Source organism: Miscanthus floridulus, chromosome 4 (assembly GCF_019320115.1).
Source record: "Miscanthus floridulus cultivar M001 chromosome 4, ASM1932011v1, whole genome shotgun sequence".
Taxonomy (NCBI): Eukaryota; Viridiplantae; Streptophyta; class Magnoliopsida; order Poales; family Poaceae; genus Miscanthus; species Miscanthus floridulus.
Window position 1 is genome coordinate 108,579,455 of NC_089583.1, and position 23,705 is coordinate 108,603,159.

At 43.4% G+C, this 23,705-nt stretch overlaps 2 protein-coding genes across 2 annotated transcripts; one reads left to right on the forward strand and one right to left on the reverse strand.

Moving 5' to 3' along the window:
- Positions 1 to 322: 322 nt before the first annotated feature.
- Positions 323 to 10,745, reverse strand: LOC136550277 (myosin-3-like). The gene is made up of 24 exons (XM_066541785.1): positions 9,452 to 10,745; positions 8,735 to 8,836; positions 8,510 to 8,653; positions 7,924 to 8,074; positions 7,817 to 7,844; positions 7,561 to 7,726; positions 7,408 to 7,471; positions 7,281 to 7,294; positions 7,116 to 7,200; positions 6,818 to 6,921; positions 6,587 to 6,725; positions 6,368 to 6,486; positions 6,141 to 6,293; positions 5,972 to 6,061; positions 5,152 to 5,229; positions 4,366 to 4,524; positions 4,010 to 4,210; positions 3,596 to 3,801; positions 3,366 to 3,501; positions 2,805 to 2,934; positions 2,566 to 2,712; positions 2,344 to 2,468; positions 1,810 to 2,016; positions 323 to 1,223 (listed from the first exon to the last, which is right to left on the reverse strand). The coding sequence occupies exons 1-24, from the start codon at positions 9,941 to 9,943 to the stop codon at positions 750 to 752; spliced, it is 3,714 nt and encodes a 1,237-aa protein (XP_066397882.1). The 5' UTR covers positions 9,944 to 10,745; the 3' UTR covers positions 323 to 749.
- A 9,444-nt stretch (positions 10,746 to 20,189) lies between these two features.
- LOC136552548 (uncharacterized) lies at positions 20,190 to 23,486 on the forward strand. Its single transcript, XM_066544109.1, has 3 exons — positions 20,190 to 20,400; positions 20,495 to 20,558; positions 23,014 to 23,486. The coding sequence occupies exons 1-3, from the start codon at positions 20,289 to 20,291 to the stop codon at positions 23,171 to 23,173; spliced, it is 336 nt and encodes a 111-aa protein (XP_066400206.1). The 5' UTR covers positions 20,190 to 20,288; the 3' UTR covers positions 23,174 to 23,486.
- The last annotated feature ends 219 nt before the right edge of the window (positions 23,487 to 23,705 follow it).

The following is a 23,705-nucleotide window of genomic DNA, read 5'->3' on the forward strand; positions in this document are numbered from 1 at the left end:
TGATTTGAGTTTTTTTTTTGTGACTAGTGTGTGGATGGTTTACTTGCATTCTGAAGCCTGTTTCTTTGTGCTCTATGTAGATTGGTGGTAGCTTACTAGCTTTGGGTTGAACTCTGGCCGGTTTCAAGTTTGTTTCTCTTCTTTTGTGCGTTTGCTTGTAAGCTGGTACTCCACTATCCAGCTTGTGTTGGTGTGTGTTTGTACTGCAGTACTGGTGACACTGTGCTCTCTTTAAAAGCTGGATTTATCTCTGTAAAAAAAATGCCGTGTTAGTGTATAGACCTCAAATGATAGTGCAGAATATGGCGTGATGCAAGCACAGTTTTCAGAGTAAAATGCCTTGCACATTTCAACATTTTTCTTACTGTACACATCTTACAATACTCTGCTTTCGCATCTCTATTCGCTCATGGTGGATAATCTGTATTTAGTTACCCTTCCACACCTCAGATTTATCACTCTACATACACGATGACATTCATACACTGTCAAGTGACAACTCGGAACTAATTAATATACATGTACAGAACTCTGGCTTCACCTATTGGCTAATTTGATCTTTCTGACACTCGCAACATCAGACGAGTAACAGCACCGCCACCAACAATGGAGTTCATCGTCATCTCACCAGGCTTCTGCGATGAAAAAAGAACCTGAGGCAGATTCTTCTCGCCTGCCCTGGCAAGCATTCTTGGTCACTTTCCTTGACCTAGTGGTGGAAAAATGTTGTGGGGATTCTCTCACATGTTTCACTTCGAGCTCTTCTTTCCCCACCATCTTTTCCGCGATTTCTCATCATGGGTGCCAACCTTATTAAGGTTTACCTTCGTCTCCTTCAACCGAGATTTGTAGTCTTTTTTCCATGTCGCAAAGCGGTCCTTGAGCTTCCGGAGTTCCTCGTCTGGGTTCATATTTGAACCAACCTGACCGGACTTGACTGCAACAAGGAAGCCTGCATCATCTTCGAACACCTGCCGTCTGTCTTCAAACTCCTTTGCTAGGTGGTTCACAGCATTTACTCGCCTATCCGAGTTTCCTGCTGAAACTTTAGCTTCAGGGTTGTGGTTGTGGTGTCTCGACTCTATCACTTCAGGTGTATGGGTCCCAGTGGACAATGTGTCTTCAGAGTCATACTGGGCATGTGCTGGAGTAAAATCGGTACGAGCGGCTCTAGTGGTTGCATCATCAGCAACTAGGCTCTTCTTAGCAGCAACAAGGCTCAGCTGAAAGGAATAAATGGGAACAAATCCAAATGAATATGTCTTCTGAAGGATAATTAAAAAGAAAACTCAAGCCACATAATTATATAAAAGAATATTTAATTGCTCTCTCTTTCTTTTCCCTTTTTGTTGGAGACTCATGTTGGTTTTCAACTATAGTCTACCCCAACTTGCTTGGGACTAAAAGGCTTTGTTGTTGCTGTGTATTTCCTGACAGATCAGCCATCTGGCTTCTATGCTAGACAGGTACCATAAAATTCAATATCAGAGCAATTGTTCATTATTTCGTTTAACACACCATTAGAAAATTTCTTGAATATTTTCGTATGTCTTGCTGTGTATTTCCTGACAGATCAGCCATCTGGCTTCTATGCTAGACAGGTACCATAAAATTCAATATCAGAGCAATTGTTCATTATTTCGTTTAACACACCATTAGAAAATTTCTTGAATATTTTCGTATGTCATCCCATGAGGAGGTTATGTTGCAGTCTGTCATTCTTAAACAGATGAATTCATGTTGCAAGATCATATTGATCCATTCTTTGAACATACAAGCAAACATACAAATAATCAACTAGATAATTACCTGCAGAGAAGAGAGCTGTCTCTTCCATGCCTCTTCCATAGATTTCATTTTGGCCTCATATTCCGACCATTTCCTCTCATACTGTTCCAAATGCCGTTTTAGCATTACATTTTCTTCCTCCTTGTCCCGCAATGCAGCCTCAGCTTTCGTAATACGACCCTGAAGCTCAGTGATGACTGGTTCGTGAGGATAATGCCCATTCATTTCCTGTCATTGGATGCCAATGTTAGGAACTACTATACCTTTTACACCAATGTATTAGACAGCTGAATAGATTATATATCTTGTACAGGGAGAACTTCTCAAGTTCTTTAGAATACAGTTGGATATCACAATAACAGAAATTTCAGTAAACTTAGTAAGTAACCATGCTTATGCAAATTCCAGATGAAGATTGTCTATTAGCATTAGCGGTAGCAGATCTTTCACATTATATGTACTTCTCATTCAGTACTGGATGAAACCAATATGCAGCTAGCACATTAGAAGATTGGAACAGATAAAAGTATAGATATCCTTTGGTATAAAACTCACATGGCAAATTCTTGACTCGGAATTATTCTTCCTTGTGTCCCCTTGAACTATGTTGTGACTGGCCTTTGACTCCTTTTCATTCTGCAGGCACTTGTATTTCCTTCTGGCCAGGCACCCACGCATCACTGCAGTAACATATGACAGCACATGATTAGATAGATGCAGATGCACTACTCTAGGGTAATGTTAATATGCCCTCTTTTATTTTATCATATAAATTACCAGACTGAAGAAGAATGATATGACTCAGTTGATCATTAAACATGTTAGCTGCAAGTCGACGCCTAGTGTATTTCTGTATGAGAATAGCTGCCCTCCATCTCTTGACAAGATTATCAAAGTGTATTCTTGCTCTTTCACCGCGTATAACTGCAGTTTGGAAAACAGGAAGAGTATGATAGACGTTCATATATTATTAGAATTCAGGAATGTTTTGAACAAAAAGAAATGAAGTGTATTACATGATTGCAAATTCATTGCCCCTTTCTTTAGTCGTTGATATCCCTGTCGAGAATGCAAACCCCGGAGGTGCTTCTGAATACGGAGGGTTCCATGAAGCATCTGTCTTTTAGCATTTTCCAGTGCAGCAACCTACAGAATAATCAAGATTAGAAACCGCACTCAAAAAAGAGCAGTTGTGATCGCAAGCTAAACCAAACTATAAGGGCAAGGGCAATGTTGGAAGTTCAAAATAGCATTAAAGTAGGGCCCACAGAAAACAAGCATTTGTTTTTTCCATCTGCAGAAGATGAGAACTAAGGTGGTACCACGCTCCAAAAAAGATGCTTAACTTTCTGTGAGCGATAAACATAGGGCAAAGAGAGAGACTAATTGTTTTTTGCTATGGTCTACTGCACAATGTATCCAATGCATCATAGGAGTGTATTTATGGCTTAAGGTCACCTTTTCACTCACATTGTGGCTGCCCTAAAACTTTTGTATGCTAGTGCAGCTCAGCAGCTGGTTGAGGGTCTACTCTAGGATTTAAAATAATAGAACTTGGAATAGTCGACTTATTGTACCTGTCCTGTACGGAAAAACAATTTCGTGTAGCCAACTTGATACATTTCGGGGGGGATGTTCAACTGTTGCAAAACAGCAATTGAAACACTAAGTGGATCTTGAGATGCAATGGAACGCAAGAGAAGAAATCCATATCTGCATATTATTGAACAAATCTTAAGTCAAGTGGCACACAGCATCAAACAAATAACAAGTACATTTTTGAAGTCAGATTCTATGAAATAGCAACCTTTCAGCAAACTGTTGGTGAGTGATACTAGTTGGATAGCATGTTCTTGATATCCGAACAACTTCAAGCACCCCACAGCATTTAAGCTGGTGCAAGACAAGATCATGCTCGAATAACCTGGGATGTTGTTTGCTATTTGGTTGAATGCATCGAATAAAATGTGGGGTTGTACTCTCCAACTGCTGCATCAGCTTGAACAGTTGAGCCTGAATACACAACAGAGCATTGGGATCGCTAAATACAACTTTATATAAGAATGACACGGAAAGGCATTAATGTATTATGAAACAAAGAACTAAAAGAACTACCAAGAAACTGAATACAACTTATACAACCCAAAGCATAGATATCTAGAGAACCATTTTCGACAATATTATCTGTAAAGATAAAAGAATGAAAGATTTGAACCAGTACCTTAAATTTGGTGACAACACTTTGTTTCTGTGTATCCATTACTGAATGCCATGACAGACTTGATTTATTCTGAGAATCAGCAACCATGACAGAGGCAAAATGTTTTGGAAGTTCACATTTACATGATGATAGTAGTTGGATTGACTCAGAGTGCAATGGATCTCTGTTCTTCTCCAGGAACCCAGTTGTATCATATGTCACCTGGAATCAAAATCAGGACTGTTATCATGTTGCATATAGAAGAGCTTCAACAGCAAATTATCATAACCGACAATTGAATGGGCAAGCTTGCAGATCTGGAGGATATTGGAGATTAGAAATAGCTTAAAGATAAAACAAGACGAGGATTGACCAACCTCCCCTGCATAATGGCAAATCTTAAATGTGCCTTCTTTTTCACCCTTGAAGCAAGAGTTACCACTTAATTGCTGCTTAAGCTTGTTAGCAAAGGAAAAGTCTGTTGCCTTTGGGAAAGTAGACTCTTCATCCAATAATGACAATAGCCCTAGAGGTTTCTGCAATGTAACAAAAAGGTGAGTACAGTAGTACATATACAGATCTTACAAATTTAAATAGTAAAGCTTATAATATTAATATGACATGATATCATGATAATGGCACATTTTTCTTCAGTGATTCCACTTAAACATTAATAATTACAGTCACTTTCTGATCTATAGTTCTCTTATAGTCTTATCTATAGAACAAAACATGTTGCATATAGGGAGGTGCTCGTTTCTGCTCCACTTAAGGATATTTCCATCTGTTCCAACTTTTGTTTCTCATTTTATATAGGGAGGTGCTCGTTTCTGCTGTAATAAGCTAAAAAACTAAGGCATTCTAGTAACTTCGGCATGACTGAAAAGGCAAAGCACAACAGATTTGCAGATCAAGATAATTAGAAGGGCAATAACCTGTATATACTACAAGAAAAGGATTGGAACCAGAAAGCATATGAGAATGGGGCCAAACAGCCATAGAAGCCTAAAGTGCAGGCATTGTTTCTTCAGCACATGCCAGGTAAGCAATTACAATACATATGTTTATCGATATCAAGCTCAAAAATTATTTAACCTACACATAGAAACAGTGAATATATGATCCATATGTAACGGGGTTGCATGAAAAAAAATGTTGCATACCTTCTCAAAGAGGGATAAACAATTAGTGTTATCCACAAATTCCACGGGGGTCCAATCAATTCCGTCTTCCAAGTATTCCTGGAAGTGGAACAAAGCCAGCATGAGCATATTGATACACTGACACAGAAGGTCCAAGGAAAATATTGCAGGAGCAGAAACATGGAAACAAGGGAAGCCGCTCTACAATTTTATGAAAAGAAAGATAATGCTGGCTAATGGACCCAAGAGCAAACGAGCAGGTCATGTGCACAGTGGACACCAGAACAAATAAGATAACCAGAGTTCAAACAGAACTGGAACTAGTATCAGGGCCTTGCCGGCAAATCAGAAACCAGTTGCTTCTTGTGGTTTTCTAGGTTTTTGTGTTTTATAGAATAACTTTTTTTCTGACTTCTCCTTTGATAATCACTAAATGTCAACATTTTCACAAAGGTTGACTGGTTTCCATAACAATAAGTTGGGTAACTGATCATAACTAACAACCACTTGGATTTGGAATCCTGGTGCCAGCTACAAGACATCCAAGTGGTTTCTGTCCCCAGAAGCACAGAATCACTCGAAAGGCAAACCACAAAATAAATAATATTCAGATCACATCGGACCATTCATATCTAACTCAGGTTAGACAGAGCAACTTCAGCATGTGACCACATCCCCTAGTTATGACAAGTGGCAAAGTTTGCAGGGTCGTTTACATCTTTAGTACACAACAATGTAACCTGATACTGTTTTGCAGGAAGAAATCATGCATAATACAATTCACATTCATTCATATCTTTGATGCTAACATAAATAATGCAAGGAACTGCTAGAATCTTACCTCCTGTTGTAGTTTGAAAAGATGTCGGTTGAAGTGCTGCTGCAGCCTCTCATTGGCATAATTTATACAAAATTGCTCAAAACCATTCTTCTGTAATGGTTTAACCAAATGTTACAACTGAGCAAATGCCAAGTAAATCAGTACTAAACAAAATGCAAATATTCCATACATTGAAACACTCGAACCCATAAATATCCAAAATACTTATGGATCTCCAAGTAAATTGCCTCCCCTTTCCAAGTGAGTGGTTAATTTGCTCAACAATCCAGTCAAATAAATTGGCGTAGATTGACTTTGCTAGTGCATCTCTTGCGTCAATGGCCTACAGAAATTAGAAATCTTGAATAAAATTTTAAAAGATCAAATCAATAGATCCATGCAGAGGATACTACATACTTGAGTTAATGACAGCTTTTTAACGATACTGTCATTTCCAGCTCGGATTTTACGAGTAGACATAGCAGTCACTAGTTGATTTGCAGTGCAGCCTAATAGCTTTGCAGCAGTAGCCAACCCTGTGAATACATTACACAATCAAATGTCTGCATTTTGGGGACATTTTCTACTGGATAAGGCAAAGAAATAAATGGAAATTATATACACCGGGAATTATACCTTCGTTTGAAACAACTTCCACATGGTTTTCATTATCAATCACAGAGAATGATATGTTTCCCAGCCACAAGACAGCTGCAAGCATAGAAAATAATTTCATTTGGTCTTCCTTAGATATTTGAATAGTATCCAATGCATCCTGCACATGAAACAAAGGATAAATAACAAATAAGATAAAATACTAGCACAGCTTTGGTTGGAGAAGTTATTTGGATTTTCCAGTAACATTACCACTAGCACTGTGAATTTCTTTGAATCGTCAACACCATCGATTTTCAAGCAATTACTCTGCTTCAAGTAATTGTAGTCACTGGCGCTTTTCAGAAACATTTTTTCTGCAGTAGCATGTGCATGTAGCAGAATTAGGAAGTGAGAAAAAGAGAGGGAAGATGAAGATAGTTTCACAGATCACACTGAAACGTATAAGATGTAATACAGGCAGAATGTGCCACACAATTTTCTTGACAGAAGCACAATTTGAAACACTTAAATTGTAATATAAGCACATCAAACATGAAGGTATGGTTACTTTTGAGAAGGGGAGGAGCTCCAGAGCATAGTTGATAGAAAATATGGTAAGATCTCTCGCCTTGTGCCCTTTGAACCACCCTCGACTACAGGGGAAGACAGAGCATATTAGACCTTGCAGAAATAATAAAATATGGATTTGTTAGCAATGCATGAATTCCCTTACCTTCTCAAGCAGGACTGGCCCATGGGATTCAGTAAGAGGTACATGCACAGCCAAGGAAATAAGTTAACAGGGAGTTCAAAGATATTGTGACTAGCCATCCAAATAATAAATGGTAGAGAAGGCTTACAGGTCTGGATTTTGGCACCACACATTTTCCCAGTTTCAGAAAAGTGTATTTCAATAAGCTTGCCCTACATCAAAATCATCACAGCACCATAAGAATTAACTCCAGAAAATTAGCGGAGGACAGTATGGCAACGATACAGGAAGATAAACTCACAAATCGGCTCGAGTTATGGTTTCGTGATGTTTTTGCATTCCCCAATGCTTCCAGAATAACATTGGTCTGAAGAACCTCAGACTCCGTACCACTAGCACCCCCAAGATCAGACAAATATTGCATTGCAATTTTAGCCGTCTCAGTTTTTCCTGCTCCACTTTCACCACTGAAATGTGACAAGGAGCACAGATAGCATATTTAAATTTGGTAATCCAGACCCCCAGGGTTTAAGAGCAAGAAGATAAGGCATACTAACCTTATTATTATAGATTGGTTTATGCCATCTGCAGAGTATCAGGAGTTGCAGTAAAAGACAGTTCTTGAAAAATATTATAAACCATAACTGTTCTCTTTAGCACCTACCTCGCAGCATCTCATTAAATGCCAAATCAGCAACTGCATACACATGTGGGTCATCGTTGGTCTTTTGCTTGTATTGCATGATTGAGGACCCCCCATAGAGTGCAACTTCTTTTAATGGATTGACAGCAATCAGAACAGGTCCTGCCTTTGTCTACAAAGTAAAGTATATACAAGTGAGGATACCTAGAGTAAGCCACATACTCCCTCCGTATATGTTTTAGAGGTCGTTCTGGGCGTTCGTTCGAGTTGCACAATACAAGTCGTTCGTCCCCGCGCTGGCCAAAGGAGACGGCTTTGCCCCTGACTCATCGGTTTCCAAAAAGGCAGCGAAGCAAAAAAACATGCAGCCCAGGGAATCGAACTCAGGACCGCAGCATTAACCCAGACTACACTAACCAATCCATCGGAGAGAGATTTCTGTTAGGATCCTACTCAACACCCTATTTAATAAGGGCAAACATGGAAGATTAGACCCAAATTAAACACACCTTGGTATGCGTAAACCTGTCCAAAACGACCTCTAAAACATATACGGAGGGAGTATATACTCTTATATAGCACGATGAAACTATTGCATAGTGCTTACATAGATAAGATCGCGAGAATATCGCAATTGCAGATTGTAAAGAACTGAAGGTTCATTCAAGTAACTCATCTGGATTAAATCATCCACTCCATCAAGGATATCAGGGTTGGCAGGCAAGAGTTGTTCTGGTGACACTGTCAAAACCTAAGCAAATAAACATTGAGTAAGCATTGTACAGGAGTTTCCCCAAATGACTATATCGCCGTGGCAATATAAGACACTCACTTTTCCATTAGCCAGGAGTATTTCAGCATCATTTCCAGATATTGATTGGATCTGTCCAAGTTCCCACTTTGCATTTGGTGAAGAACACCAAACTCGTAGCTTCTGAAAAATGTCCAAAAACTATTATCTTGTATGGTTCTTCCTATCACAATATAAATTCAGAAATATCAAACTTGAACCATCAAGGGATAAGAGAACTAGTTCCTTGAGACCTATACTGCTGTAAGAAACAACACTTTCTGATTGTCCAGTATCCATAGATCCTAAGGTTAAAAACAACAGGTTCTTTCACCCGATATCCACACTTATAAGGTTTAAAGTAACATGACATGCCAAACTATTTGTGGATGTAATAAACAAACTGACCAAAACAAGTCTGAAGTATGAGATCAGGAAAAATCACTAAAGCGGTCACTAACTGTATCTTCTGGTAAATGTGAAACAACAGTAAGTTCAGCATATCCCAAACATAACTGTGATTTCACATGAAAGTCTTATTCACACATATCATAATGAAACGATCTTTAATAAAAAGGGGTCTATAAATTCAGCATATAACAAACACATGTAAGCGACACTTTGATCAACATTTCCTGTTTTGACTCATGAATGATATTTTGTCATCATGTTACACTAAGTATTCAGGTTACTTCCATTTGTTCACACTGCAATAATAGAAATAATTCTTACAAATTCCACAATGAACAAACCTCTTACCTTCTGGAGAACATAGTCCATGATATCTGTACATGCTGGTTTCCCATTCATCTTTACTGTTGCCGACGAAACCGAGGGGGGATCCTTACAAACTGTTGTACCCTTCCTCTCCTCATGAAACTTATCAACATATGGCGACTCCTCCAGTGCTTCTGCATTAGCGAACTTCCTCTTGGCCCCAAAGATGGAGACTTTCACCGGCTTTTCCTCCTTGGCCTCCAGCCCAGAAATCTCCTTAGCATCTGCCTTCTTGTCAACCACTGCAGCTTCTGTGGCAGCAACTGTTGCCATGCCATTCTCGAGCTTAAAGCCAGCAGGCAGTGACGGTCGCCTGGTGGTGGGCAGCCGGCCACGGCACGTCGGCCGGGCTGGCAATGTTGGAGGCGCATCCTTGGGCTGCTCATCGCGCTTCTTTAGGGTCTCAAGCAACACCTCAAGGGAGCTCTTCTGTGTGGCAGCTGCCGGCGCCATCACGGCGGCCGCAGAGAGCATCACCACCGGGAAATCAAAAGGCCACCAGCACAGACCGGTGATTTATACCAGGGCTCAAACACCAACTCGCCAAATCCAATAGCCGGACAGCACAGGGACCAGAAATTTCCCCATTACGCATCAAAACGGGCGATAACTTCAGAGGAAATGGCCCCTAACTCGCCAAGTGCTTGAAACTGGCAACCCCCAGACCCCAAATTCCACACCAAGACTCAAAATTCTCCAGAAATCTCTCAAAAATCCAGGTTCTGAAGCTCAACTAAGCGGCAATCGCACGCCCAAGGAAAATATTCGGCGCTGCCCGCAGCACGGGGCCGGGTAAAACCCCCACCCTATGCGCGATTTTTGAAGGGGAAATAGCCCGGCCAAGGTTGGAATCGGCCGGGAAAGAAAAGGCTGCGGCTGCGAAAGCTGCAATCTTTGGCCAAAGGAAAGGCGAAAGAACCCGAAACCAAAGCAAAGCCTCTGCCGAATCAAATCGCTGGCGTACTAGCAGCAGCAGCAGCACATGCAGGTGGCCACGAAATCATCACCAGAGAAACAGGATAATTCCCCGCACCGCACAGCCGCACCGCACACCCCCTCTGCCTCGCCGCTGCAAGAACCAACAGCGAGCCTGACCACTCCGAACCGCCGCTCCCCCAAATCGAAAACGGAAACACGCAAGAACAAAACCGAGATTTTTTTTTTTTCTAGAGGCTTTTGCTTCTCCCTCACATTTCAAATCTCACCGCTCCCTCGTCCCCATATCTCCGTGTCTTTTTCTCCCTGCCCCCTTGATCCGTTACTAGACAGTGGAAAAAAATGTTTAGGACAAAGCAAGCCAAATGACGCCTGTACCCTCGCGCCCCCTCGCTACGCGTGGCCAGTGGCGTTTTCGTGAATCCCGCGCCAGATGGAGGTCTGGTTCATGGACGGGCATCGCGGGATGGGGAGACGCGGTTGGGACCGTTGGATGCGAGCGGCTGCCGCTAGAAGGTTTCAGTTGGGGGTGGGAAGTTACGCAACTACCCCCCAGAGGTTAGTGTGCTGGCACGTTGTCATTTGGGCTCTTTGAAAACGGATCTTATTTGGATGTTGTTAATCTTGTTTGGATGTTGTGAAAAAAGAAAGAGGTGATGGAGATTTTATATCCGGAAGGAGAAAAATCTTGTGGGAGAGACGCTTCTGTTAGGCAGGTCTCCGTTTTCTCTGTGCCTGTGTGGTATGGTCAACGGGGAGTCGAGAAAGACCCACGTATGATGGAGTATAATGTCCATTTGGAATACATAAATTTTATAAAATTTGTATACAATACAATTTTAGTGGAATCAGATTAATTTTACAGGAAAATATAGAAATGAAAAAAATACTCACATGGACTTATAAATTTATTTCTGTAATTGAATTCTCCTGTTGATGTATAAATGTTTTTTCCCTAAAAAGTAGTGTTTTGTATTTGGTCGATACGATAGTATAAGTGTTTGTTAATGTTTTTGTATTTGCTGCCGCTGGTACTTTTGTTGACAGGCTTTTGTTTAGTGCCAGAGTTTGCAAAGCTCTGTGAGCTAGGATAGTGTGCGTATGGATTGACTAAACGAAAATTTTCCGCCATTCCATCTCCTTGGGTGATGAAACCATCAATGCGTGGAACTCTCAATCCGTCAAGCCGACGCTAGAGTTTGGATGTAGTAGTAGCTGCTCCCTCCGGTTACAAATTATTTCGTATTTAGCCATTATTTTTTGTTTTACTCCATCCATTCGCAAAAGTATGAACTTTTAAGATTTTGAGGCCAAATTAATCAAGAGCAAATAGTCTTTATGCTACTGATTAAAGCTGTCCGGTCACCTCCTGACTGGCGCAACCAATAGTGCTCAGGACAGTTCCTAAATCCTACTGTAATTGACTAGTCTAAATATGAAAAGTTCTCATATTTGTGGACGGTGGGGTAGAATACAGTTATAATAAACTAGTAATAAATAATGAAAGCATTTACCAAGAGTTCAAGAAAAATTGATACATATAATTCTTATGTTCTTCAAACTAAATATCTTAGAAACTTCCTATGATTAAAGTTTGAAAAGTTTTCAAATTAAATATTTATAAACAGAGAGAATACTTTCAAACCTTCATCTGGTTTGGCTGGGAAATCGATGTCGCTAGATTTACGCGAACTCTACGAGGACGCAATGTAATTTACCAACTTAGGCCATGTTTAGTTGGGCTTTTTAACATGTTTTAGCTTTTTAAAAACAAATGCCAACCAAAGGGTAGCTTCCACCCAAAGATTTTGGCTAGTACAAATTTCACAACACCCTCACCCCTACTTTCACCTATTGTGGCTTCCAAGTTTTCACGAAAATTAACCACCTACCATTGGTTATATTATGTATTGGTACGTTTTTTTCCCCTTTCCTATCCACGACATCTCTTTCCCACCCAACCCTGCAGCTGCCTCAACATGACGTCTTCCCCAACGCGGCCAGCTCCTATGGGCGCGGTTAGCCCCTAGAGGAGAGGAAGCCTAGGTCCAGATTGAGGTGGCTCCCACTAGCAAGCGACGAGGATGCCGCCACAGCCAGCATCAAGCAGACAGAGAGATAAAAAGCAGAGAAAAGCATGTGGAGGTGGCGAACGGGAACGCGACGCCTCCTGCAACCGACAGTTGCCAAAAGAGGCCTTTGGGAGCGCGGCGCTTCTTTGGGCGTGGGCCATGCCTTCGTCGCCATGCGCGGGCTCCATCGGGCGAGTGCGGGCAAGGCCCCCGCCGACGCCCCTCGTCAAAGCACCACCTCTCGCGTGGCCTCCTGCTCTCCGTGTGGATCGACGAACCAAGGAGGAAGAAGAAATACACAGTAAAAATAAAAAAAATATACAATTTAGTGATTGACAGAAGGGGGCACATATGACATGTGAGGCCACCGATAGCATTTTTTAGAAGCCATCGTTGTGCAACAAAACGGCTTTTAACTTTTTTTATAGCCCACGACTCACGTCAGTTTTTTAATAGACCACAACTCACATAAACTTTTTCAGAAATCATAGCTCAACCAAATAGGTCCATAGGTTTTTCATATTTTTCTACATTTATACTAAGATTTAGCAAAAAAAAAAATTGTTTATGGTAGCTACGAGATGATGATTTCGTCAACGATTCGGTAGCTCAGGGTTTTTAGGATTGTGTAATTAAGAAAAGAAAGAGAAACAGACAGGTTACACGAATTGAACGGAAGAGGTCCTCTAATTAAAAAATAAAACTCCCTCTAAGCCTAATCGTAGAGCGCTGCATGCCGCGGGTGTCAAAAAGCCTACTACTATTACACGACGCCGCGGCGGCACCAGCCTGCGTGCTGGTGCGGCAAAATTTTCCATGGCCGCCACCGCCCACCCGGAGTCCGGGGGCCGGGCGACGTACCACAGGCTTTTACAGGACGTCGTGACGAGGAGCAAGGAGCACGGAGCACGGCCTACCTCCAACGCGCGAGGGGGAGGCGGAGCACGCGACGGCTAGAAGCGGAACGGATAAAAGGGATAACGCCACTACGCTGCGAGCGAGACCCCTGGCGACCTTTCTTTCTTTCTTTTTTTTTTTATAATAAGTGCTTGTTGTTAAAAAAAAAAAACTTTCACCAAAAGTGCTACAGTATCCATCACATCGAATCTTGTGATACGTGCATGGAACATTAAATATAGACGAAAAAAATTAATTACACAGTTTAGTTGGAAAATTGCGAGACGAACGTTTTAAGCCTAATTAATCCATGATTAAACAATAATTACTAAATAAAAATGAAAAATACTACAGTGATTACCTTCTCAAAATTCACGAACTAATCACAGCCTAACTGCCCCTGGCAACTTTAGCACGTACCGCCACCAAACGAAGGAAAAACGAGCCGAAACATACCTGCCGGCTGCCGGCTGCCGGCTGCAGTAACGCTGAAATTCCTTCCGGTCGCAGTACATTACTATTTTTCTCCTTTGGGCCTTGTTTAGATCCCCACAAAATTCCAAGTTTTTTCACTCTCTTTCCATCACATCAATTTTTGGATGCATGCATGGAGCATTAAATATAGGTAAAAAAAACTAATTGCACAGTTTGGTTGTAAATCACGAGACGAATCTTTTGAGCCTAGTTAGTCCATGATCGGACAAAATTTGTCAAATACAAACAAAACGTGCTACAGTGTCCAGATTGCAAAAATTTGCAATCTAGGTTTATATACTGCACTAGTAGTACTCCGTAGTCCGTACCTACTATGGAATGTGAAAGCTACCCTCGTGGCCAATTCTCGTTCCCGGTGCAGAGTAAAGTCGTAGCAGCTGGGAGATCCAATCCAAGCGGACAACGTGGCGTCGCCCGGAGACCAGGCCACAGGCCAGGGTACACCGTACACGAGGACTAGGAGGGCGAGCGGCAACTCTTCTACGTGTACGTACGCATCCCCCATCTCGTAATGGCCACCGTATGCCAGCCAGACCCATACACTACGCACGTACGTACGGTGGCCGCTGGACCCGCGTGCAGCGGCTGGCTGCAACCGCGGCGAGACGCGTATGCAGCAAGCATCGCGCTGCGCACCAGACAAGGCAAAGGCACCACGTGGGGTGTGGCAGAGCTGGTGCGGTGGTGCCACTCTCCTTTGCAACATGAAGAATGACCCTCAATTGGAAGTTGGAACGGGAACGGGAACGTGGTTACCTTTGCATCTTTGCAGCTTTGGTTTTGTTGACGATGAAATCTAAACCAAGATCATGGAGCTAAAGCACGTACTAACCGCCCTGGTAATTGCACGGGACAGGACAACTCCTTTTCCTTTCGATGAGAACCACTCTCGTATCGTATGATGCCGGGCAGGGGGCCTGCAATCCTCCTTTACTGTACTCCGTGCTCAGTTCACTGCTTCAGGTAACTGCCCCCCCTGCTGAATAGCAGCGTGCGTCGTGGGTCACTCGCGGTCGCGGTGGCAGGCGGCTTTCGATTGGCTGCTCGGCGACGGGGAAACACACGACCGCGGATCTCCTGGCCGCGGTCCCATGCCACCACAAAGCCAGTGGCATGCATGATGCGTGACCCACTGACCCGCGGTCTTCGGTTGCGGATCTCGAGGCAGGGGTCGGCAGGGGCCTGTTGGAAGGCGCAGTGCAGTGTGCAGCAGCTGCTGGATTCACACAAGTCGCTGGCGTGGCCGGTGGCCGGAGTCCGGAGGCCTGGAGGCTGGAGCACATAGGAGTAGTACGCAAAAGATGGCGCACGAGTGATGTACCGACTCCTTGACTGCGTGAGTGACTCATGACAGGTGAGCTCTTTTGGTTTTGGATACTGGATACAGGAAATAGGGTGGTCCAGGCCAGGCCTCCGAAATCCACACGAGCAGCCTGCTCGTCGAGTGTCAAATCCTTGTCCAGTCACGCATTATGGCCAAACGGTTGGTGGCAAGTGGCATCATCATCTCGCGGAACGTACTAGTGCTCCAACGCCTTTTGCAAACTTCGCTACAGTACTAGAGAATTAATTAACAGTGGGGAGGATCTTCTGAGCCGCCACTAGCCTGCTTAATGATCCAGAGATCATACATAATGGCCACCCTCATGAGCCATGAGCCATGAGCCATGATGAGGAATCTGCCGCCGCACCTCGTGTGGGCAATGCCGCAATGGAAATGCACCGAACTGGCGAACTCCATTGCCGGACGTCTCCATGGGATGATTAGGTGTGGCAAAGCTGGGTCAGGATCATGAGGGACGCGGCATCATTTCAGGGCCTTGCTTGCAAGTGAGGGCGCACCGGGACTACGGCGTCGGCGAGGGCAGGGCATGCAGTGGGACAGCCAGCCAGCCAACCAACCAACCAGTGCATCCAATGCACTCCATAATCCTCCTCTGCTTCTAACATTCCATTCAATGTGGGGCACCTTATTTTCGATCGGGACCACGCGTATCTGTTACGTGCACTTGCCACTCCACTTCTATAGTTTTGCTGCCACCATACTCTAGAATGATATGTACCTCCATCATAGCAGACTAACAGTGTGTTAGATCCTTTGTTAAGAGCATGGCTAATGGCAGTCACAGCCGAGCTCTTTATGACATAATTTTTGTGCTTGCTAAATCACATAGAAATCATAATTTTTGAAATTTTAACAGATGGTTTCTTCAGAATAATTTATTGTCTAATCACAACCTTCTCTCTCCTTTATTTACATATGCATCTCGTGCGGACATAGTTTCTTATCTAAGATATTATTTTCTCATCTCTCTTCTTTAATTTCAATATCACATCACTATTTTGCTTAGTTGGCATCCTAATTAACTACTCCCTTCATTTTAAATTATAAGACATTTTTTTGCTTTTGTAGATACGTAGATTTTACTATTCATTTAGATATACAATATATATTTTAGACCAATGTATCTAGAAAAGCCGAAATATCTTGAACGGATGGAGTAATATACTCCCTCTAGTTTTCTAAAAAAAGTCGTTTTGGACAGCGACACGGTCTCCAAAGCATAACTTCAACTTCTTATTTTTATAAAAATATTAATTGAAAAGTGATATGTGTATATTTTTATGAAAGTATTTTTTAAGATAAATCTATTCATATGGTTTTCACATTTCCAAACTCATCAACTTAAAAGTTATTCATGATTTATATTTTCAATGTTTGATCCAAGCCTTCTCCAAAATGACTTCTTTTAAGAACATGGAGGGAATAGTTTCTGATTTAGGAGTGCTCTAATGATACAAACCCCTTGTTGGTTGTATGTGCGTTTATAGCTCTAGCTACCTATTAGGTCATATTTCTCATTAATACATGACCTACTTTTATTCTCTGGCAAAGTTGGAGCTCATGCTCAACTGGCTGTAAATTTACAGCACACTTATTTTTTTGTCTCCTCTACTTCAGCTAACATCTGCTTGTAATGTTATTATACTTGCTCTAGATAGCTCACTAGGATCTTTTCCTATAAGATTTAAAATTCAACCTATGGAATCCCTCCATCACCTTTTTCTTTGTTTCAAAGGAGACATGGACAGTGAAGTATCTATTTATTGTATAATGGAATGAAGGATCTACCTGTCACACTCAGAAACCATGTTTCCGCAAGCAAGCTACTACCTGAATGGTTACTTTTGCACTTCCATGTGTAGCAAATATACATTCACACCCCCATATAATCCAAATTAATTGTCGCTTTTAGTTTGATGCACTAGTAGCAATGTCTTGGGAGTAGTAGTAGCTATTTATCAAGGAGCAGTACTATTTGACAGCCACAGAATCAACTCACTGGATGACATCCGTGTTGAACTGGACCTGGTTTGGGAGCTTAATTAACTTGATTTTTTTTTATAGAAGACAATTAAACAACGCTGCATTTAAATCAAGCCATGCATTTCTCCGTGCTATCGCAGAATCGGATGTGCCGGCTTAAGATGTGATATTGTATAACGTCAGCCACATTTTCTGAACAACCAACGCCCAAAAAGAACCCAACTATGGGATTCATGTCGGTTAATTTGTCTAAAATTTGACTAAGCCCCTGTTCGCTTAGCTGAAAAGCCAGACTGAAAAATACTGTTCGCTGATTTGTTGTGCGAGAGAAAAATACTGTACCATGGCTGAGTTCAAGTTAATAGGGCCCAAGTTTGCAGTGATTAATAGTAACATTTATGTCTGAAATAAGTTTTATTCCAAAAATATATTCCGTCATTAATCTATTGATACTTATTTTGTATTAAAAATGTTAATATTTTTTTATATAATTTTGATCAAAGTTAAAATTGTTTGATTCATCAGGAAGTCAAGAATTGCATTATTTTTTTAGGACGGAGTACTACTCTGAAGGGCTATGTTTCTCTAACTATTACGCGTGCGTTGTTGAGTCAAAGTTGCTTGTTTCAAAGAAAAGAAAGTGAAAATTTGCTACTACAGCCAGCTACTGTCCACACTATATCTGCATGGGGATGTGAGCCTAGATAATGCATGGCGTTTCTCCTTGGCTTAGGCATTCATTCACGAGCTAGTACTCGTACAGTCTACCAAGCTAGTACCACTCCCTCTAGTCTAGCAGAACATGGCTCTAGTGTAGACATAATAGTACTCTTGCGGAGACATGCACGTTAGGCCCAGCCACAGGTTGGCGCCAGAGAAAGCGGTGCCGAGGTCGACGTCAGAAAATATGGCGTCGAGCTCGGCGCCGAGCTCGGCGCCGTGTCCGCGCCACGCAAGCAGCCACGTTAACAACACGTAGAAAATGACCTTGGACCTCGGCGTCAAAGCAATTGACGCTGAGACGTGTAAACTCGGCGTCAATTGGCACGACGTCGAGATAAGAGTCTATTTTTTTTGAAAGATACTGCAGGAGCGTATTTGTGGAAATCTTTGAGAAAAAGGGTTGAAAAAAAAATCGGTCCGAGCGGCCGTAGTACGCCAAACGGAAACGAACGGGAGCATGCACCATCCAGGCTTTCAGAGTGACAGGGAAACGACATGAGGCGACCTCCCCATCACGCGCCCTGCCGCCGCGGTTTTTTCTGCGTGCCCGCTCGGACGACACGAGTACACGACGGCCGGCCTGGGCCGGGTGCACGCTTGCTTCGCTTCGCTTTGCCGTTTACGCTTGTCGTGGCCGGCCGGCCCGTGGCGCCGCCCCGGAAATCCATCCTCCTCGCCCCGCCGGCGCCTGCAGGTTTGGTGAGCCGGGCCAACCACGACGCGCCAGGCCCGTCCCGGCGAAAGCGACGCCGCGTGCGTGCTCTGTTTGGTGGGAGTGGAGCTGGGACTGGGAGAGCAGCGGCGCACTCGCTGGGACAGAGGGAGGAAAGCGACGGCAGGCGCTCGAACTGTCCCGTCCACGCCTCACTGCTCTGAATGGCTGCACTGGATCGCACCAAGCGGGCACGGCGGCTACACGCACCGGATGGGGAGCTCCCGGCTGAGTGCTGACAGAGCCATGCTCGACCGACGCCGCCGTATGTGCTGTGCATCAGTGCGTGGTTGCGGTTTCCGCGGGGGCAGGCGGTGGTGGTGGCGAGGGGTGATTGGGATGCATGGCCACGGAGCCAGCGGTGCAAGCGAAGCCCGTAGAGCCGCTGTCTAAAATTTTAGTCGTAGATGTATAGACAGGAGGAACTGAAATTTACTAAATCTTTTTTTTTTGCTAATTACCGTTGTTTAGTCTTTCCTAATTTTTTCCCTAGTCTGCATAGGACTTCGTCGTCGTCGACGGATACCTTTATTTGGCTGTTCCGCATTTCTTTTTCTTTTCTTTTTCTGGTGGTGACGCTTTGACGACCGATCTGCGCCGCGGTCGTCTGGAGCGCTGGAGATTCAGCAGGAGCGATTTTTCAATTGTTGTGACGTGGGTTGGAGCTCGGACGTGGCGGCCGTGCAGTCAGGACGTTTGACTTCAGGACGGCAGGCCTGAGGTGCATGCATGCTGGCTGCTTTGGTGTAAAAGAAAAATATTATTTTGATTTATAATCTATGATCGTTTACGACTAAGCGAACATGCTGACATAGCATGCAGTACATCAGAAGTTTCCGCCACCAACTGTCAATTCTTTTCATATGTTCCCAGCCAAATCGTCTAGTGAGGCATTTACGTGCCCGTGGTTGGTTCTTAGAACCTGTTTGGCAAGGCTTCGGCCAGCTCCGGCTCCGCCTGACAACCACTGCGCAGATCACTGTAGCTCGGAGCCGGATTTCTCTCTCCTGCTTTTGTCTCTCACTGTAGCTCGGGTACTGTTCACGGAGCCGGAGGAGCCAAAATTTCGGGCTTCACCGGTGAAGCTGCTGGCTGTGAGAGGGAGAGGGAAGGAGAGAGAAAACTGGCTCCGCTACAGTGAATGAACAGTAATTTTGCAGGACGAAGCCGGAGCCATCCGGAGCCGTGCCAAACAGGTTCTTACTCATGTGCCTATAACTATAAGCTTCGGCTCCACCAACTTGATACATGAGAAATTGAGAATAGTAAGGGTGGTTTCATTGTCGAGGACGAATCCAAGTTCGGCACTTTTTGTATATGTGAGCCTTTTTATCGTTGCAATAAAACAAAGAAGTCCATGTACTGTACATTGTCAATACATTTGATTTGAAAGCAGTTTTTTTAGGAAAAGAACAGTACACACAAGAGAGGAAAAAAATAAAAACAAATGGTTGGGTTCATAATTGTATTTGGCCCAGACATGGAATGTAACAACGGCCCATCAAAATGCACCTGATTCCTCACAACTCCCAGCCCAAATTGTCGTGTGTATTTCCGGCTTCCAACAAACACTTCCGACCTCCGAGATCACCACCACCAAAGCCCCGAGAAACCCTAGCCCCTTGGACCTGGACCAGGAGGTCGCGCCGCGCAGCCATGGCGAAGAACCGGAACAAGAAGAACAAGGCCAAGAAGAGCGGCGGCGTCGCCGCCATGGACACCTCTGAGGGCGGCCCCGCCACATCCACCGCCACGGACGCCCCACAACGTAATTTCCCCTGTCAATTTCTTTTATTTTTGGGGTGTTTTTGTGTTCGCCTCTTTTGGCTTCCGTTCATGATTTTTTCTTCTTTGCCTGGCAGCAATGGATACGTCCGAGGGAAAGCAGCCATCGTCGGGCACCGCGGTGCTCGGTTCGATCAACAAGTATGCTAAAAAATTGCAGTGCAGTAATTACTATTACTTTTATAATTATATATGTGCGCACAGAGGGTCGTTCTGTCAATCTTTATGCCGGGCCTTCAATAATCTGCCGTATTATTGTGACATTGTTTTTGGTGGAACACTGAAAATCAATCCAACAATAATAATATGTCAATGTGGGTTGATATGCTCAGCACGCCGTTTTTGCTAGCTAGGTTGCTTTGGTAGGTAGGGAAACCTTTTAGTTTGGACTTTGGTGTGTATCAGCGTTAATTTTTATGGGACTTGTAATGATCTCTATGTGTGATTGTGTGTCAACTGTCACGGACACAATTGAGTGCCACAAGAATTTGAAGTCGAATTTGAATTAGAAGGAAGTTTACAGAAAAAGGAAAAGGAAAATGAAAAAAAAAGAATAAGGGGAGCAGTTGCTGCTAGGCCATTTCAAGGCCCAAGGCCGAGCAGACCAGCTACCTGTCTGCTCTGATGGTGCCTTAGCCCTTCCTCGTGCAGGAACGCAGTGGCTGCAGCTTGTGCTTCTGTTCTAACTGGGTTGCTGGCTGTGGTCAGTGGAGGGCATACCCACCTTCGTCCTATGCGGCACTTCTTTACAATGGGCGTGGAGTGGCATGCCATAAGACTGTGAAATCTTGGCAATCAGAGCACAGAAACCTCCCCATTCTCCTCCACCTGCTCTCCATCTTCCTGTCCAGTGATGCTTTAAGTGCTAGGCTGCTAGCCCTGTGCGTATTCGTCTCCTCGTTCTGTGCATGGCGCCTAGTGACTGTACGGTTGTGACTAAGCAAAAGCACGAAAAGGCTGTGGCATGCTTGTGTCCTGGTTAGGTCAGTATGGTTTGTGCCGGTCTCATGTGATCCCTGTGGCTCGGTGGTGGTGCTCAGCCATGGTGTTATCTTGGTGAGCTTGCAGCCCTAAGCAGTGGTTGTTTGTGTGACTGCGCGTAGCTGAGGCATGGTGACAGAGCTCGATCAGCTCACTGGCATGGGTGGTGTTGTGCACGCATTATGCTGTGCTTGTGTCGCGCGGGGATAGGCGACCTCTGGTTGGTGCACAGCCACCTTGCACCGGAAACACAATGTCCATAGTGTGGTTGTGATAACTGCTGGCACAAAAGCACCAGGGCCGCACCCACATGCACAGCACAGCACGAGTTTGCCAGCACAATACCAGTGAGCCGCTGAGCTTCTGCCACACAGCCCAAAGGAGCACAGGGACAGCAGTGGAACTGGACGACAGGGAGATGTGGAGATCTGGTGGAGAGTTGTGTGTTCTGATGGAGAAGGGAGACTCTGCTGTGTTTGAAGCCTCTCTGGTAGGGTTTCACAGCCAGCTGATCTGTGCCCATTGTGGAGATATGCCGCAGAAGGTGGAGGCAGGAGCTGCTGCAGCTGCTGCCTTCCTTCACGAGGTAAGGCATGGGTGGAGCAGCCAGCCAGCTGGCTAACTTGACCCAAACATTGAAGTGACCCAGCGACAGCCTCCCTCTATTATCCTTTTTTCTGGAAATTTCCTTGTAACCCAAATTTGATCTAATGATAGCATGCTGTTCCAAACGACTAGGAAATTGTTTCTGCAATGCACCTTTGGATGTGAGGATTGTGGATTTTTCAAGCATATTGCTCTGACTTGGCTTGTGAAATGTGTTAGTATAATATGCTCCATTAATTGACATAAAGCAGCAACATCTGGTTTGGATATCATTCTTATGTGTTATGTGGATTATTTAACAAAAAAAAACCAATTGATTGGAAGTTGTTGAGAAAAGTCAAAGTTTTCAGAAGTCAACAAATGGAAAATAATTGGCATCCATGGTAGTTGTGGAGGACTTGTTAAGTAGTTATGACTGAAAGATCTTAACTACAAGCAAACTGTACACACGTGGGTACACCTCTTTTCAGTTCATAGATCTTCACTGTGGAAACAAAACTGGCTGTATCTTCACACCAATGTTCATTTGCCCAAATAACCCAAACCTGCTGCGTCTACCAAATACTTATCAGTGTCTCATGAGCTTTCACAGCTCAGTTTGTAGTATGGAAGTTTGCACTCAAGTTGGGTTAACTTGATTTTCTGTTTTGACCTAATTAGCATTTATAGTTCACTAGTAGACTCCTGAGGATCAACATAGTTTTCTTCTATGGCCATGTAAGGTTGAGCTGTAGTCAACTGCCTAGATGCGTCTGGTCTTAGTGAGGTATCTCTTCATACATTAGATATTATAGGCTACTAAGAGTGAATTATTGAAGTTACTGCTCTCTTATCCCCTTCAGTAACTACATTTGAAAGTTTTATTACAGGACACTAAAAGTGAATATTTAATGAATGCCTTAAAAAGCTTGTCCCTTACTTCTGGTATATGCTTAGCTGTGTTTTCTGAAATTTACATTGTTGTGGACTAGATACATGTCCTCAGTCTGTTCTTTGTCTCTTTAACCAGGAAAATAAAAAAGGGAGTGCATATGAAAAGGTCACAGAATGCTAGGAAAATGAAAGCAATTGCTAGAGCTGTATCAAAGAATGAAAAGTCTGAGGAGAAGATCCAGAAAGCAAAAAGCAAGAAGACAAGAATTCAGTCTGCCAAGTCTTTGTACGATTGAATATTTAGCTCTAAGCAGAATTTTGTGTACCCGTAAATTTATAGCTTGTAGAGCAACCGAATCTGTGCTTGACAAAGAAATGAAAACATGCTTTGCTTACAAATCTTGTTGTCAGCTTCTTTACAAGATCTCGGGAATTGCCTTCCACACTACCTGGTGATAGTAGCATATTAAGGTTTGATTCTTTGATAAACTCAGGATATAGTGACCAAGTGCTATGTCTATTCTAAAGGTCTGGTGCCCTTTGCTGAATCGGCAACATATTTTCACTCAGTCCTGTTAAAAATATTTCCAGTGTTCAAGGTTCTTATGTGTACCCATGCAAGGCTCCTTTGTAACGTAGGCAATCTTGTGGAGTTTCACCATTTTGCTATTTCTTTGAGCCTGGACGGTCATCTGGTATTGATTAGAGGGTGTATACCATCTTCTGCCTGTTGAAGAATAAAAAAAAAGGTTCTAGGTACATACGGCTCTATGGAATGGCTTTTTTTTCGCTGAAAAGATAAAGCAAATCTCCTTTTGTTCCCGTTTC

Coding starts and splice junctions, on each gene's coding strand:
- LOC136550277 (XM_066541785.1), bottom strand. CDS start 9,943: ATGCTCTCTGCGGCCGCCGTGATGGCGCCGGCAGCTGCCACACAGAAG. Junction 6,726..6,817: donor AGAAATTCACAGTGCTAGTG/GTAATGTTACTG, acceptor TTTCATGTGCAG/GATGCATTGGATACTATTCA. Junction 4,525..5,151: donor GTTTATCCCTCTTTGAGAAG/GTATGCAACATT, acceptor GTTACATTGCAG/AAACCTCTAGGGCTATTGTC.
- LOC136552548 (XM_066544109.1), top strand. CDS start 20,289: ATGGCGAAGAACCGGAACAAGAAGAACAAGGCCAAGAAGAGCGGCGGC. Junction 20,401..20,494: donor CGCCACGGACGCCCCACAAC/GTAATTTCCCCT, acceptor TTTGCCTGGCAG/CAATGGATACGTCCGAGGGA. Junction 20,559..23,013: donor GTGCTCGGTTCGATCAACAA/GTATGCTAAAAA, acceptor CTCTTTAACCAG/GAAAATAAAAAAGGGAGTGC.